At 36.3% G+C, this 13,675-nt stretch overlaps 3 protein-coding genes across 3 annotated transcripts; 1 reads left to right on the top strand and 2 right to left on the bottom strand.

Annotated features, from left to right (window-relative positions):
• Positions 1-718: 718 nt before the first annotated feature.
• LOC130669155 (mitochondrial-processing peptidase subunit alpha) lies at positions 719-4,434 on the bottom strand. Its single transcript, XM_057471898.1, has 10 exons — positions 4,131-4,434; positions 3,740-3,999; positions 3,584-3,663; positions 3,235-3,513; positions 2,982-3,154; positions 2,314-2,425; positions 2,024-2,232; positions 1,782-1,947; positions 1,556-1,688; positions 719-1,104 (listed from the first exon to the last, which is right to left on the bottom strand). The coding sequence occupies exons 1-10, from the start codon at positions 4,178-4,180 to the stop codon at positions 926-928; spliced, it is 1,641 nt and encodes a 546-aa protein (XP_057327881.1). The 5' UTR covers positions 4,181-4,434; the 3' UTR covers positions 719-925.
• Positions 4,435-4,475: 41 nt separating this feature from the next.
• LOC130669154 (integrator complex subunit 4) lies at positions 4,476-7,749 on the top strand. Its single transcript, XM_057471897.1, has 3 exons — positions 4,476-4,902; positions 4,978-6,941; positions 7,011-7,749. Exons 1-3 carry the CDS (start codon positions 4,852-4,854, stop codon positions 7,747-7,749), a joined length of 2,754 nt encoding a protein of 917 aa, XP_057327880.1. The 5' UTR covers positions 4,476-4,851.
• LOC130669153 (nuclear pore complex protein Nup214) lies at positions 7,217-13,317 on the bottom strand. Its single transcript, XM_057471896.1, has 2 exons — positions 13,177-13,317; positions 7,217-12,840 (listed from the first exon to the last, which is right to left on the bottom strand). Exons 1-2 carry the CDS (start codon positions 13,207-13,209, stop codon positions 7,966-7,968), a joined length of 4,908 nt encoding a protein of 1,635 aa, XP_057327879.1. The 5' UTR covers positions 13,210-13,317; the 3' UTR covers positions 7,217-7,965.
• Positions 13,318-13,675: the final 358 nt, after the last annotated feature.

Below are 13,675 nucleotides of genomic sequence, written 5' to 3'. Positions count from 1 at the left end.
TTTTTTTAATTTTCTACTTGTGAATTTTTTTATTTTTATTTTTTTGTGATTTATTTGTTGAAAAAAAAATTTAAAAAAATACTGCCCTCATGTGATACCGGCGCAGGAATACTAGGAAGTTATAGACAATCATGTGACGTTTAAGTCAATTAATTGCGTTGACCATAAAATTTTTTTTTTTAATTAATTAATTACTCTTTCGACTTATTTGTAAATTTAACGAACGACTGTTACTTCCTGTCGCTAAATAAAAATAAATTTGTCGTTTCGAAAAAAAAAAAGATGAAATAGAGGATTCAGATAAATAATTAATGTAAATTAATTATAAAGTGACAATTAATTTTTGAACATAATTTCTAGACTCCCAATCAATCTGATGAAAATATTAATTTACATTTAAAGAATTTGAATATAAAATATATGTGAATATGACTTTTAGTTATGAATGAAAATTTCTCGACAATACGTCACATGATAGACATATGTATATAATTTGTAATGTAACGTGACGTCGAGGCATTGAGATGCTTCGTGTGATAGGAAAACAGGAGCTGTCAGGAGTAGGCGCTGGTATTTACCATCAAAAATTCAGTTCTATACTCCGATGAATAATTTATCAACTAGTATTTCATTGATCGTCAATTAAAGACTTAATGTTAATTAATAACTAAATAAATGAGAGATTTAGATAAATAGAATTAACGATTTATTTAAACATATACACGCACTAACTTTGTGCGATTAAAAAAATCCTAATTGAATAATATCCATTTTAAAAAAAAAAGTGCTGTCATATCAGTAATTTATAGCTTAAATTAAATGAATGTTACAAATATTTTTTTACAGTCGATTAAATGAAATAATACCGAAACATAATTTTGTTTGGCTAAAAATGGAACAGATGATCGAACATCTTAGTGACACATCAACGGAAGAGTGAAAGTCTATTCCGCGATCCTGGCATTCGACCTTGACTATCCAACAGACCAGCTTGGATGTCGGATAACGACAAATGATTTTTAACTTCTCCACGAGCTGCAACACTCGGGGGAGATTTAAGTAAACGACGCGCTACTTTGTGAATGTCATCTTTCGATACTTTGTCTGTTAACAGTAAAAATTAAATTTCAAATGTAAATTTATTTTATTAAGGGCGTTCTCAGACAGTACCTCCTGTTTAAAAAATATGCAATGACTTTCTAATGTCATAATTGTATTAAAATTTAATTAATTAATTTTTTAAAACATTGAAAAAAGGACAACGTAGTTGCGATTTCGTCTAGAGAATTTAAAAAAAATTACTTACAGTTGTTATCAATTAGGAAATTTTCTAAATAAATTTTAGCTTGCAAAATTTTTAAATTCAAATTACAAAATTGACATGAAGATTTTACTGAAATTTGTTTTCCAAAGTCCGTTTAACTCTCAATTGATATCAACTGTAAATAATTTTTTTTAAACCTATATCTCTTGTGACACGAAAGTCATTGAATATTTTTAAAAATGTGAGGGAACTGTCTGAGCTTGAGTTTAATTTTAAAATAATTAAATGAACCTATTTCTTGGATGAAATATTCTGGACGTTTCCTTGATCCCGTAGCAAGGACTTGACGACCAATGTCTTCAAAAACAACTGGCCTTTGTTCCAAATTCATTAGTAACATTGACTGTAATTGTTTCTTAGCTCTCTAGAATTAAAAATTCATTTTTCCAATAAGTAAATTAATTAATTAATTAATTAAGATTCTTTAATTATTTAATTAAATATGTTTGTAACGTACTGCTAATTCGCTCTCGGTCATATTTCCAGACATGGCAACTAATTCTTTAACGATAACTTGTACCATTTCTTTTACATGCGCGGGTGTCGATGATGCATGAATACAAAATAGACCCGTGTCTATGTATGCATGATTGTATGCAGTCGCACTGTATAGCCAATGATACCTATAATAATATATATTTATTTAAATAACTAAGCAAATATTGATAAACATGAATATTATTAGTTAAATTTTGTTACCTGTTGAGTACATTAGTGTAAAGACGAGTGTACATTCCTTTACCAGGACCTCCAGCACTAAAACTACCGCCTCCTCCCATCATCATATTAAGAACACACATTGAAATAAAGTCAGGATCTTGATGCGAGCATCCTTCAAGTCCTATCACGACGTGAGACAACTCAGGAAGACCACTGGGTCCAGCATAAACTGGTACATTACAATCTTCCTGAAATAAAATTACAGTAATTTAATAATTATTCAAAAACACACTTTCAAATTATAGTTAAAAGATAAAAACATTAATTACCACTATTAATCCGCCAGTATATTGAGCTATTGAATTATCTACTGCATAAGATCCTTTATCTAAAGCTAGAGTATTATCTTCAACCCAAATCGGTCTTTCATCAACAAAATATCTAAAATAAATAATAAAAATGTTATCTAGGAGCCAAAAAATTAAAGCTATTAATTATTGGTACAGTCACTTATTATCGAAGACAAAATATCCGAATATATTTTATCCAATAGACAAAATATCCCCAGGCTAAATACTCAATAGATAAAATATCCCCGACAAAATATCTTATAATATAAATACTTTTCATATAAATAGTACGGTATCCTTTTATCAGAAATGTTTGATATATTTGCACATAAAATTTGAGTGTGATATTAAAAATAGATCAAACATACGCTTGAAATCGTACTGTGCCCTTTTTTCACAGATTTCGGGTGGGTATTATTTTGGAAATAGGTCAACATTTATGCTTGGAATGGTACGGTACCCGTTTATCGAAAACCAATAATTATTGTTTCACTTAAAATATATTTTTCTAAATAAGATTTATCGCGATATTTTGTCGCGAATTTTTTGTCTCTTAAATATTTAGTCCGGGGATATTTTGTCTATCGGATAATTTGTATTCGGATATTTTATCCGCGAACTACAAGTCGTGCTACCGAATTATTTACTTTTGAACTGCATTGACTAGATCATTATGATCAATACCAACTCCAGCTACAACCATTCGTTTAGGTGTGTAATGATTTTTTAAATACGTAAATAAAATATTGCGATTTATTTTATCGATGTTTTCTGATGGACATATTTTTGGAAGACCAAGTGTATTATCTCGATATGCAGCCTGTAATAAAGTATATATTATTATTATCAACAAATAAGTATTATTTAATAAAATAATGATAATAATAATAAAGAACGTACGGCATGGATCATATCTATAAGTAAAGGTTCTTGTTCAGGTCGTGTATGCAATGACTCCAATTCAAACTGAACAGTTTGGCGGGCAAAAGTCAGTTCGTCATCTGTGATCACTGGCCTCAGAACTATATCTCCAAGAATTTTAGTTACTGTATCTAGGCCTTGACTTTCAGCAGACGCTGCATATATAAATGTATCTCGTGATGCTTGACAGTCACAAATACCGCCGTGCTTTTCTAACGTCAGCATTATGTCATCTCTGCTTTCGTAATTTTTCGTCGACTAAAATAAAAAAATATCTTGCTAATCAATCAATTACTCATTCATTATTTTTTGTCTATAATGCACTTACATTGAAAGCTAATTTTTCAAGAAAATGAGAAATACCACTGGGATATGCGACTTCAAATCTAGGTCCTGAGTCAATTAGAACTACAAATAAGACATTAATTAATATAATTATTTTTTAAACTGTCATGACTAGTTGACTTGCTAATTTATAAGATACCTCCTATAGTACAAAATTTTCCGAATCTATTTTCTGACGCAACTCTCAATCCATTTGACAGGACACTTATCTGCGTCGTTTGATCTTCTTCTTTGGCTGTTGAATAAATAGGTTTAGGTAAATTCAAAACTGGCTCTGACAGCGGTGGAAATCCAGTGACACTCTGTGATATTTTTTGTAAATGTCCTGGTGCTCCTTGAGATGAAAACCGACATTTTTGCAATAAATTGAAATATTTTAAATGGCCCGAGCTATAACAACTTTTAAAAAAATTATAATAATAAATAGTCTAGAAGAATAATTATTTAAAAATAGATATTGACAATTTTATTTTTAAAAATATTTACAGAGGTTAAGTTTTGTTCACTTGGTTACGTTTTTAAATAATTACCTATTTTTAAAAGCTGTCGTCAATGACGTTTGCGGTATTCTTACCAACATGTTTCAATTATTTATATTTAAATTTATAATAAATAACATAAGTATCAATAATCGATTTTTTATTTATGTATTAAGTTTAGGTTCAAATTTTTATTCTTATGATAAAAATATTCAGTGTTTTTTATCAAGTTGCAGGATTTATTTTCTGTTTTAACACCAATCAGTATGAGTGTGAACGTAGCTGAAGATTGGTAATTTTTTCAATTTTTACATAAATAAATAAAATGTAAGGAGAGTAAAAATAAAAATATACGAATTTAAATATTTGAAAAATTAAGGCGCACACTTTTTTAAATTTTATTACTTTAATTAATTTATTTGAAATTTATAAATTGTCTCATATCTGCTACATTCACACTCATCAATCAGTATCCTAAAAATATATAAAAAATATGACATCACATGCACGTGGTTCTGCAGTGCTTCCAACGGATTTTACCAGTAATTAATTTTGTCACAGAGGTTATGTCAATTAAAGATTTATTTTGACAATTAAATCACAAAAAAATTATATATTTCAAAATCATAATATATAATTACATGGAATTTAAAAATAATATTTTTCCAAATAATTACTGCTGATAATTAATTAATTTCAAATCAATAACCTTCTATATGATGTAAAAAAAAAAATATATACATATATATTTTAACAAAAACAACCTGGTGAAATGGCAGCTCTTATCAAGAAACGAGTCCTCGCAGAATTTAATCAAAGCCAAGTAACTAAAAATATTTTTTTTTTATTTTATATCTGCATCAATTTATTTATAATTAAATAAAATAATTAATTTTAGGTCGTAACTGGAGAACCGCCGACAAAACGTCTGCGGACACTGCGCTTGCAGTCGAGCAGCAGCACAAAAAATGGATCGGACGTTTGCTCAGCTCTAGCTTACGTTGAATGTCTGGAGAAATGCAAGGGCGGGAACGATGCCCTGCAATTACTGGTACGAATATCCGACACCCTGTCGCGAATGTCCTCTGAAGATGTCCCACTGACAGTTACCAAGTTGATAGAACGGTTTGGAATAGAAACTGAAGCTGCAGTGAGAGCTAAAATTCTCTGGGTGCTGGCAGAGCTGGGAGAAGTGACCAGTCACTCGTCAGAAAAAGTGAGAATAATTGACGAGACATCACGTCTGTTAAAAAATGAAGAGTCGCATCGAGTAATAAGTCAAGGGTTATCAACGTTATTGAAACTTGGAGACTATCATCGTTTGGGAGTTTTGAAAATAGCCCGGGAACATTTATCAGATACATGGCACGGTGTCCAGACACGTTGTCTGTCAATAATAGGACGTTATTTGTCATTGAACTCAAGTGATGACACTCTGGTACTTGTGAGTCACTATGCAAGATCACAGGATCCTCGAGTACGAGCAGCAGCGTTTGAAACAATGGCAGAACTTCATTCGGAACGCGGCTGCAGGTTGACTCCTAATTTTTTTTCCGAAGCTTGCAGTGCTCTTCGCGATGACTATGAAATAGTAAGACGCGCTGTACTAAAACTAATTTGGATGCTGGGTATCGAGTACCCAGAAAATATAATCGTTGGTACTGATGGCGAAGACACTCGCATGATAGACAGCGCGTTTTCAAAACTCTGCGGACTGATGGGTGATTTGTCACCACGAGTCCGTGCGACAGCGATGAGTTTAATGGGAGCTATGAAGAAGGTCTCGAGTAGATACATAGAGCAAGCTCTGGATAAAAAGCAAATGCGTGTTGAAGACGAGGGCTCTGAAATAGAAGAACGCAGTGCATCGTGCGGAGCTTTTATCCACGGACTTGAGGATGAGTTTCTAGAAGTCCGTACAGCTGCTGTCGAGTCACTCTGCACTTTGTCTCTTGAACGACCGGCGATAGCCCGAATCGCTTTGGACTTTATGGTTGATATGTTCAATGATGAGATCCAGGATGTCAGAATAAAAGCCATTGAGTCGTTGAGAAAAATGTCTGCGAGTGTTACTCTTCAAGAAGACCAACTGGAGACTATTTTATGTGCATTAGAAGACTTTTCTGATGAAGTTAGAGAAGGGTTGCATGCAACTCTCGCTGCTAGTCGTCTCGCTACAAGAAATTGTCTCCACATGTGTGTCAATAGACTAATTGATAACTTGACGAGGTATCCGCAGGACAAAGACAGCATCAGAAGCTGTCTAGCAGCTCTGGGTGCTTCTCATCCGTACCTCACATTGCCACTGGTACCACAATTGCTTGGACGGCATCCATTCTTCGACACACCCGAGCCAGATGTTGATGATCCCTCGTACGCGAGTGTCCTGGTATTGATATTCAATGCGGCTCTACACTGTCCTAGTATGCACGCACTTTTTTCCGAGCACGCAGCTAAACATTACCACTATCTGCGAGACACGATGCCGCACTTGGTGCCACGTTTACGACCAGCTTTGGTTCGAGCACCCGGCGTCGACGTGGATGAGAAGGACGAAAAGACTTGCGACCGACGAGGCCAAGAGTTTTTGGAGCGGATGGTTGCTGGGGTCGAGAATGCGAGACCTGGTGGTAAAGTCTACGTACAGTTACTAGAAGCTGCTGCTGTTGATCTTGACAGGTTGGCTGAAATGGACAAAAAAATGGAAGGCGCATCTCATTTTACTGCACTCTACGTACGATGTCTTTTACTACTGCGGTCTGTTATCAAAGAAATAACTCAATCGCAAACAGATTCGATGCCAATGAATACTTTGCCTTCGTCAAATAGCAACATTTTGTTGCTATTGAAAAATGTCCAGCAGTAAGTATCTAAAATAATTAATTAAATTTATTTATTCATTATTAAGTAATCAATTAATTTTTTTTAAAGATTACAGCACCTGTTTGTTGGATTAGAAGAGAATGAAATAATTCTCGCAACAGATGTTTGGTTGAAAGCACTAGCTGTTGAGTTGATAAGAATAACAAAAAGTGCAACTGGCAGCGCACTGCCTCTGGCAAGACAATTTCTGTCCGAAGCTGATTCGCTACCTGAAGATACGTCGAAATTGCCACCATTTTCCCGGGCATTGGTGATGGAAATTCCTACCATGGCGGATGCTAAACCTGGATCTCTATCACGGTTACTGTTACCTCTTCTGACAACTCCACCAGCACATGGAGAAGAACGACTGCCGCGGCCCTCAGTCACTACTAAATTATGTCGCGCGATTATTGAGGAACCTCGCGGAGACGCTGATGCGGCTCTCAAATTCACGGGCGGTCTTATTCTCGGGATACCACTCACTGCTAAAATCCTAAACCTCCGTGACCCGAGTACTATCAGAATAAAATTACGACATCCTGACCAACAGGTCCAACTACTGCTGCCTAAAAAAGCGGATTTGAGGCCGCAAAATCCCGAAGGAACCGACTACAGATTAAAGACAACTGTCTTGTTGTCGCATCAAGTCTGGATGGAGGCTTGCAACGTTGAAGTATCGATTGCTCTCCTGGTGTCTTCATCTAATGCTTGCACTTATTCACCAAATGATGATCCGTATATTCTAGAGCTTTGCAAACCAACTAAAGTTTCCATCGCACCTAAACCCGTCAAACGAGCGGTATAAATTTAGCTATATATCTTTTTCTTTTATATTAATTAAGACTTATGATATAATATAATTAATTGTAATTAATATTTTTTATAATAACAACAACAAATAAAAAAGAAATACAAATAACTTTATTTTATTTACATGAGCACAATCTTATTAAAAAAAAAAACTCACAAATTTAAACATTAAGTTGACAGAAAAAAATAAAAAGAAAAATAAGTATTTAAATTATCGCCAGCTAGTGAATGAACTTCCGCCGGAAAATGCTGGTTTGTCTTGGGTGGGGCTTTTTTGAGCTAAACTATTAAATGAAAGCCCTCCATTTTGGGTCGCTAATGTTTCAAAAGTGGTATTGCCCATTGACATGTTACCGTCTTGGGGATTAGCAGGCATCGATGAACCAAAAGGACTAGCACCGAACGCCGGCGCAGCCCCGAAAGGACTCGACGTACCGAACACTGATGACTGAGCACCAAAAACAGGCTTTGAGCCGAAAGTCGCGGTCCCGCCAAAAGCAGGAGCTGTTGGTGATCCGAATGTTGGTGCGCCTCCAAACGCTGGGGCCGCGGGTTTCGCAGCTCCCCCGCCGAATATCGAGGTACCTGTGGGCGAAGCTGCTCCAAAGAGTGGCGTTGATGTATTGGACGTTCCTCCCCCAAACATGGAACTACCTGATCCTGGTGCCGCTGGTTCAGAGTTGACAGTCGCGGCCCCAAACATTGAAGACAAAGATGAAGTACCAGAGCCACTGAATGGTGAACTGATTGATTGGTTTTGAGGGGCTCCGAAGAAACTGGGTGCTGTTGTTGTTGGCGGTATTTTTACAGGATTTGCTGGAGTTGATAGTGCAGATTGACCAAATATCGGTGACGTAACACCAGTTGTAGCTCCAGACTGGCCAAATAATGATGGTGTTGCTCCAGTTGCTGCCGCTGGTTGAGCAAACGATGGCGGGGCTGCTCCAGTTGCTGCTACTGACTGGGCAAATGATGGTGGTGCTGCTCCAGTTGCTGCTGCTGACTGAGAAAATGGTGAAGCTGCTCCAGTTGCTGCTGCTGATTGGGCAAATGATGGTGATGTTGTTCCAGTTGCTGCCGCTGATTGGGCAAATGATGGTGATGTTGTTCCAGTTGCTGCCGCTGATTGGGCAAATGATGGTGATGTTGTTCCAGTTACTGCTGCTGACTGAGCAAATGGCGATGCTGCTCCAGTTGCTGCCACTGACTGGGCAAATGATGGTGGTGCTGGTCCAGTTGCTGCTGATGACTGAGCAAATGGCGATGCTGCTCCAGTTGCTGCTGCTGATTGGGAAAATGATGGTGATGTCGTTGAAGTTGTAGTTTGTGTTAATGGTTTACCAAATAATTTAGATACAGCATTAGAAAAATTAGTTGATGTTGATTGACTTTCTCCAAATGATAATTGTGACAATTGTGCTGTGGACGTTTTTTCAGCTGTTGTCGAAGTAACTTTATTATTATCTTGTAATACTGATTGGGATGTTGTTACAGCAGCCGCATTGCCGCCAAAAATTGAGGTTGAAGTTTGCCCAGCTGTCGCTCCACCAAACATACTGGATGATAATAACGGCGAGGTACTAAATAGTGAAGGGGCTTGAGTAGACGGTGTACTAGTAGTACTAAGCGGTTTTTTCTCAATAGTGGTTCCAGCTGGTAAATTGATGTTGATACCAGCCGACTGTTGAGCAGCTGAAGTTGGTGTTGCAGCAGAAGCTTTTCCAAAATTAAGCGGCGTAGAAGGTATCGATAGTTGGCCAAATGAGAAAGTCGAACTGGGCACTGAACTCGCGGGTTTCTCGACCACCAAATTCGACAATGAAAGGCCGCTAGATAATTTTGACAGATCCAGTGATTGAGTAGACGGTGCAGAAAATTGCTCAGTCATTGATGGCAAAGTCGGTGCATCCATTGGTTTCGAAGCAAACGAGAAAGTCTGGATGGATTCAGAAAGTGCTGTCGTAGTGACAGGTTTTGAAGTCGACGTAGTCAATGGCTGAGTGGCAAAACTGAAGAGCGTTTGTTGGCTGGTAGTCGCAGGACTTGGAAGAGAACTTTTCAATGACAATGTCATACTGGTTCCAAGATTTGTCGGCTGACTTTGTCCTGCCGTCACAGGCTGACTGACTTTTGATGCTCCCAACCCAGCCACCGAAGTTTCCAGAATATTCGACGTGAATAAAGACAGCGGTTGGCCAGGAGTTGTTGGAGTTTCCTTGGCTTTGAAAGTAATCACTGGTTTGCTTGTATTTTCTTTCGGAGCTGAATTATCTGCTTTTGCTTCTGGTGTACCAAAAGAAATTGGTATTGGTTTCGAAAAGCCTGTCGTTGCTGCTACTGGTGCTGACTGCGTAGGTGTTGTGTTTGGTTGGGTGGTTACTTTTTTAACAACAAACGTCTGTCCACCAGCTAAATTTATTTTGTCATTTACTTTGGGTGTCGCAAGATTGCTTCCAAATACTGATGAAAATGTGCTCGCTGGGAAGTTTAATGGCTGAGATGTTTTAGTTTGGTTTACAGAAGTGTCCAATGAAGAGGATCCAAGGTTGGCTACGATACTATTAAGTGATGCAAGAGGACTCTGAGGTTTAGTTGCGGGTTTTAATGACTTTGTCTCAGTGGAAGCTCCTGTTGATGTAAATATTATTTTTGTTAGGGCAGAAGTACCAGATGCAGTAGTAACAGCTGGAGAAGAGACAACTGCAGGAGTGGCTTTATCTTTTTTCTTAGTTGTAATTGGAGTAGTACTTTGTAGTGCCAGAGCTGAAAGTGTCGCTTCTAATCTGCCATGAACATTTGACGGATTAATATTCTTGATGACACGCGGCTCAGTTCGCATCAAAACCTCACGTAATTTATTCTGCTTTTGCAAAGTAAAATTCTTTGTATTATCAGCGACGGCTTTGCAACGCATTTCAATCATATCATCTTCAGTATTACCCCCGTAAGAATTAGAGCTGATGTTAAGTTTGGAAAGAGATTTATTCAAACTTGAAATTTTATTTCCACGTGACAGAGACTTCCATTTCTTTGTCTGTTCATCGATACGTTTCTTGTTTACCTGAATAAGTTGATTGTATCTCGTCAAACATTGATAGATATATTCCAGACCGGGAATTTTAAATTTCGCCATTTCTTGCTGCTCGTTATCAGCCCAACGTGAGTCTAAAACTTTCATCGCTTGGATTAGTTGAGTCTGTAGATGTGAAAAACGTCGTTGCAATTCATTTATTTTACTTTTATCATGATGATCTCGGGTTAAATTACCACCCGATTGTTTCGATTTAGTTTCCTCTAGCCAAGCAAACGATTGGAGTACCAGCGAATTCAAATAAGAAATTTCATTACTCAAACTGTTTGTCGTTTCATTTAATTCTTGTATAAAATTATTAACTTGTTCAGATTGTAAAATTAATTTTTCTCGTTCTTCTTCAGTGCCAATGTCAAATACCTGTGGTTCTAAAATTGTTTGTAATTCTTTTTCAAAATGAATCTGCTCTTCACGAAATGCGCGCCAGCATAAACTGTCATCGTAACTTATTTTTTCAACTGCTGATGGAGTAGGAGCTGAAGTTGAAGCTGGAACAGGAACTGGAGCAGGAGCAGCTGAAGCTGGAGCTGGAGCTGGTGCTGGTACTTGTTTAGATAAAAGTTTACTTTCGATTTGCTGTGGTGCTGCAGGTTTATCAACTGGTTTTGGCTTTGGAATTTTTAATTCCATTGGTGGTGCAGACATCTGTGGATTAACCGGTGCCGCTATTGGAGCTGCGACAGACTTTGCAGGTTCACTAAAAAAATTCGGAGGAGGTATCGCTACTTTAGGTCTCTCTATAAGCGACTCAGTTTGCTTTGGTCTTGGAGTGCTCGTTGCTACTGAGTGGGGAACAAAAGTCATCTCTGATGTTATTGTGGTATTAATTTGGTCAGTTTGTACCGGTTCCGAGGGCGGTGTACACAGAGCTGGACAGTTTGGCAATAAATTTACCATATGAAAGCTGACTATTTGTCCCGAGGTACCGAATAAATGTAAGACTGGAACTGGATGTGGTAAAGTACTCTCTGGACCCCATGGTAAAATGACTGTTGACGATCTGTCAATTGTCATACCAACTGGATACGATTCAGATGTACGGACAAATGGAAGTTGCGCTCTTCCGCTGTCAATTAATTGCCACTGCTCCCAGGTGGTGCCATTATCAAGTGATCCTAGAATTGCTACTTCACTACTACTACTGCTAGCTGCTATTATCAGATTCCATTCAGGTACATAGTCAAAATAATATCTCGGAAAGTATTCAGCATCGTTATCTGGCATTCCGAATGTTATGTCTTCATAACAAGTAAACGTGGGTTTGGCGTCAGCACCTTTTGGTGCATCAACAATCAGTACATTAACCCGACGTTCGTTTCCATCATAATAAGCAGCGCAAAACTGATAATTACTTATCCAAAGAATTGTTATAATTTCTCCTATGCTTGGAGAAGGTCCAGAAATAGCTCTCATAACTTTCAACTCTGGTTTCAACTGAATTATGTTACCATTTTTACATCCTACGACTAATTGCTTACCCTTTGGACTCCAAGCAACACACGTAGCTTCGATATTTTGAATTCTTTCTAGTGCTACAACACCAACTGTTGTCTTCTGCTCTATTTTCACATGGAAACTACCGATTGAGTGGTCACTGGCCACTGTGCAAAACATTCCCGGTATCGCCGGGTTCCATTTTAAGTCATAGGCAAATACGTTCTGATTTGAATGAGACAACTGGATCTCATGAAGGAGTTCGAGAGAATTTTTAGACAGTGAACTGGCACTATAGATGTGTGCCGTCGATCTGTTAAACGTCACTGCCAAATAAGAATAATCGCAGCTCATTGACAGACGTGACACCGGGTATGGAAGCTTATAATCGAGTCTCCAATCATTGCTGCTTGAGTCGGATTTTTGTACTGTTAATTTATCATCAGTTGCGGTGTACAGCAATCCGCGCTTAGCGTCAGCGACAATTAAATTGCACGCACTTGGTATCTGTTTTATACTTTCATATACTTGACGTACTGCTGACTGTTTGAATTGAAAGTCCTGTCAATAAATAATTTATCTTATTATTTTTAAAAATCATAATCTTTAAATATGAGTGTGAATGTAGCAGACATCAGACAATTCATAGATTTAAAATAAATAAACAAATTAATTAATTCAAATAATGAAATTTAAAAAAATGCGCGTAGTAATTTTTCATTGATCCAAATACGCATTTTTTTTATTATTTATTCTGCTTGCATTTTATTTATTTATTCAAAAATTTAAAAAATTCCCACTTGTCAGTTACATTCACACTCATTCTTTCACTGCATTCTAATGAAGTAACCGGTATACAAAATAATTATTTAATAATTACTAAAAAAAAAAAATTACCTGAGTGTCTTTAGGTATCGGAACAGAATTCATTATTTCAGTTATTATTTATTAAATAATCATCAGTAAATTATATAATTAACAAAATTCGAACTTAACCTCCCAGTAATTCAAAGTTTTTAGTAACTGAATGTAAAATTATTTTCCGATGGATTTTACTTTTAAAAGAGGTCGCTAGCTACTGGCACATTTATTGAGCGCGTAAATTTAAATTTAAAATTTTTAAATTTAAATGAAATAAATTTTTTTAAAAAATGGCTGGTGTTAAATAAATAAAACTTTTGAGTTATATTTTTATTTAATAGAAAAAATTTTACATATATGTCGTATTCTTATTAACTATTTAAATATATATAAATGTGATGATTCAAAAATTTATAATACTTGTAATTATAATATGAAAAGTCATGAATAATTGTACGGAAATTTATCATAATATTGAAATATATATAAATATATAAGTATCGAAATACCAGCAGAGATTTTTAAATAATTATTT

This window comes from Microplitis mediator, chromosome 5 (assembly GCF_029852145.1).
Source record: "Microplitis mediator isolate UGA2020A chromosome 5, iyMicMedi2.1, whole genome shotgun sequence".
NCBI lineage: Eukaryota > Metazoa > Arthropoda > Insecta > Hymenoptera > Braconidae > Microplitis > Microplitis mediator.
This window is presented reverse-complemented; position numbering and strand designations above follow the sequence as displayed.

Coding starts and splice junctions, on each gene's coding strand:
- LOC130669155 (XM_057471898.1), bottom strand. CDS start 4,180: ATGTTGGTAAGAATACCGCAAACGTCATTGACGACAGCTTTTAAAAAT. Junction 3,514..3,583: donor TTGAAAAATTAGCTTTCAAT/GTAAGTGCATTA, acceptor TTTTTATTTTAG/TCGACGAAAAATTACGAAAG. Junction 2,426..2,981: donor CTAGTCAATGCAGTTCAAAA/GTAAATAATTCG, acceptor TATTTATTTTAG/ATATTTTGTTGATGAAAGAC.
- LOC130669154 (XM_057471897.1), top strand. CDS start 4,852: ATGGCAGCTCTTATCAAGAAACGAGTCCTCGCAGAATTTAATCAAAGC. Junction 4,903..4,977: donor CAGAATTTAATCAAAGCCAA/GTAACTAAAAAT, acceptor AATTAATTTTAG/GTCGTAACTGGAGAACCGCC. Junction 6,942..7,010: donor CTATTGAAAAATGTCCAGCA/GTAAGTATCTAA, acceptor TTTTTTTTAAAG/ATTACAGCACCTGTTTGTTG.
- LOC130669153 (XM_057471896.1), bottom strand. CDS start 13,209: ATGAATTCTGTTCCGATACCTAAAGACACTCAG. Junction 12,841..13,176: donor CGATACCTAAAGACACTCAG/GTAATTTTTTTT, acceptor ATTTATTGACAG/GACTTTCAATTCAAACAGTC.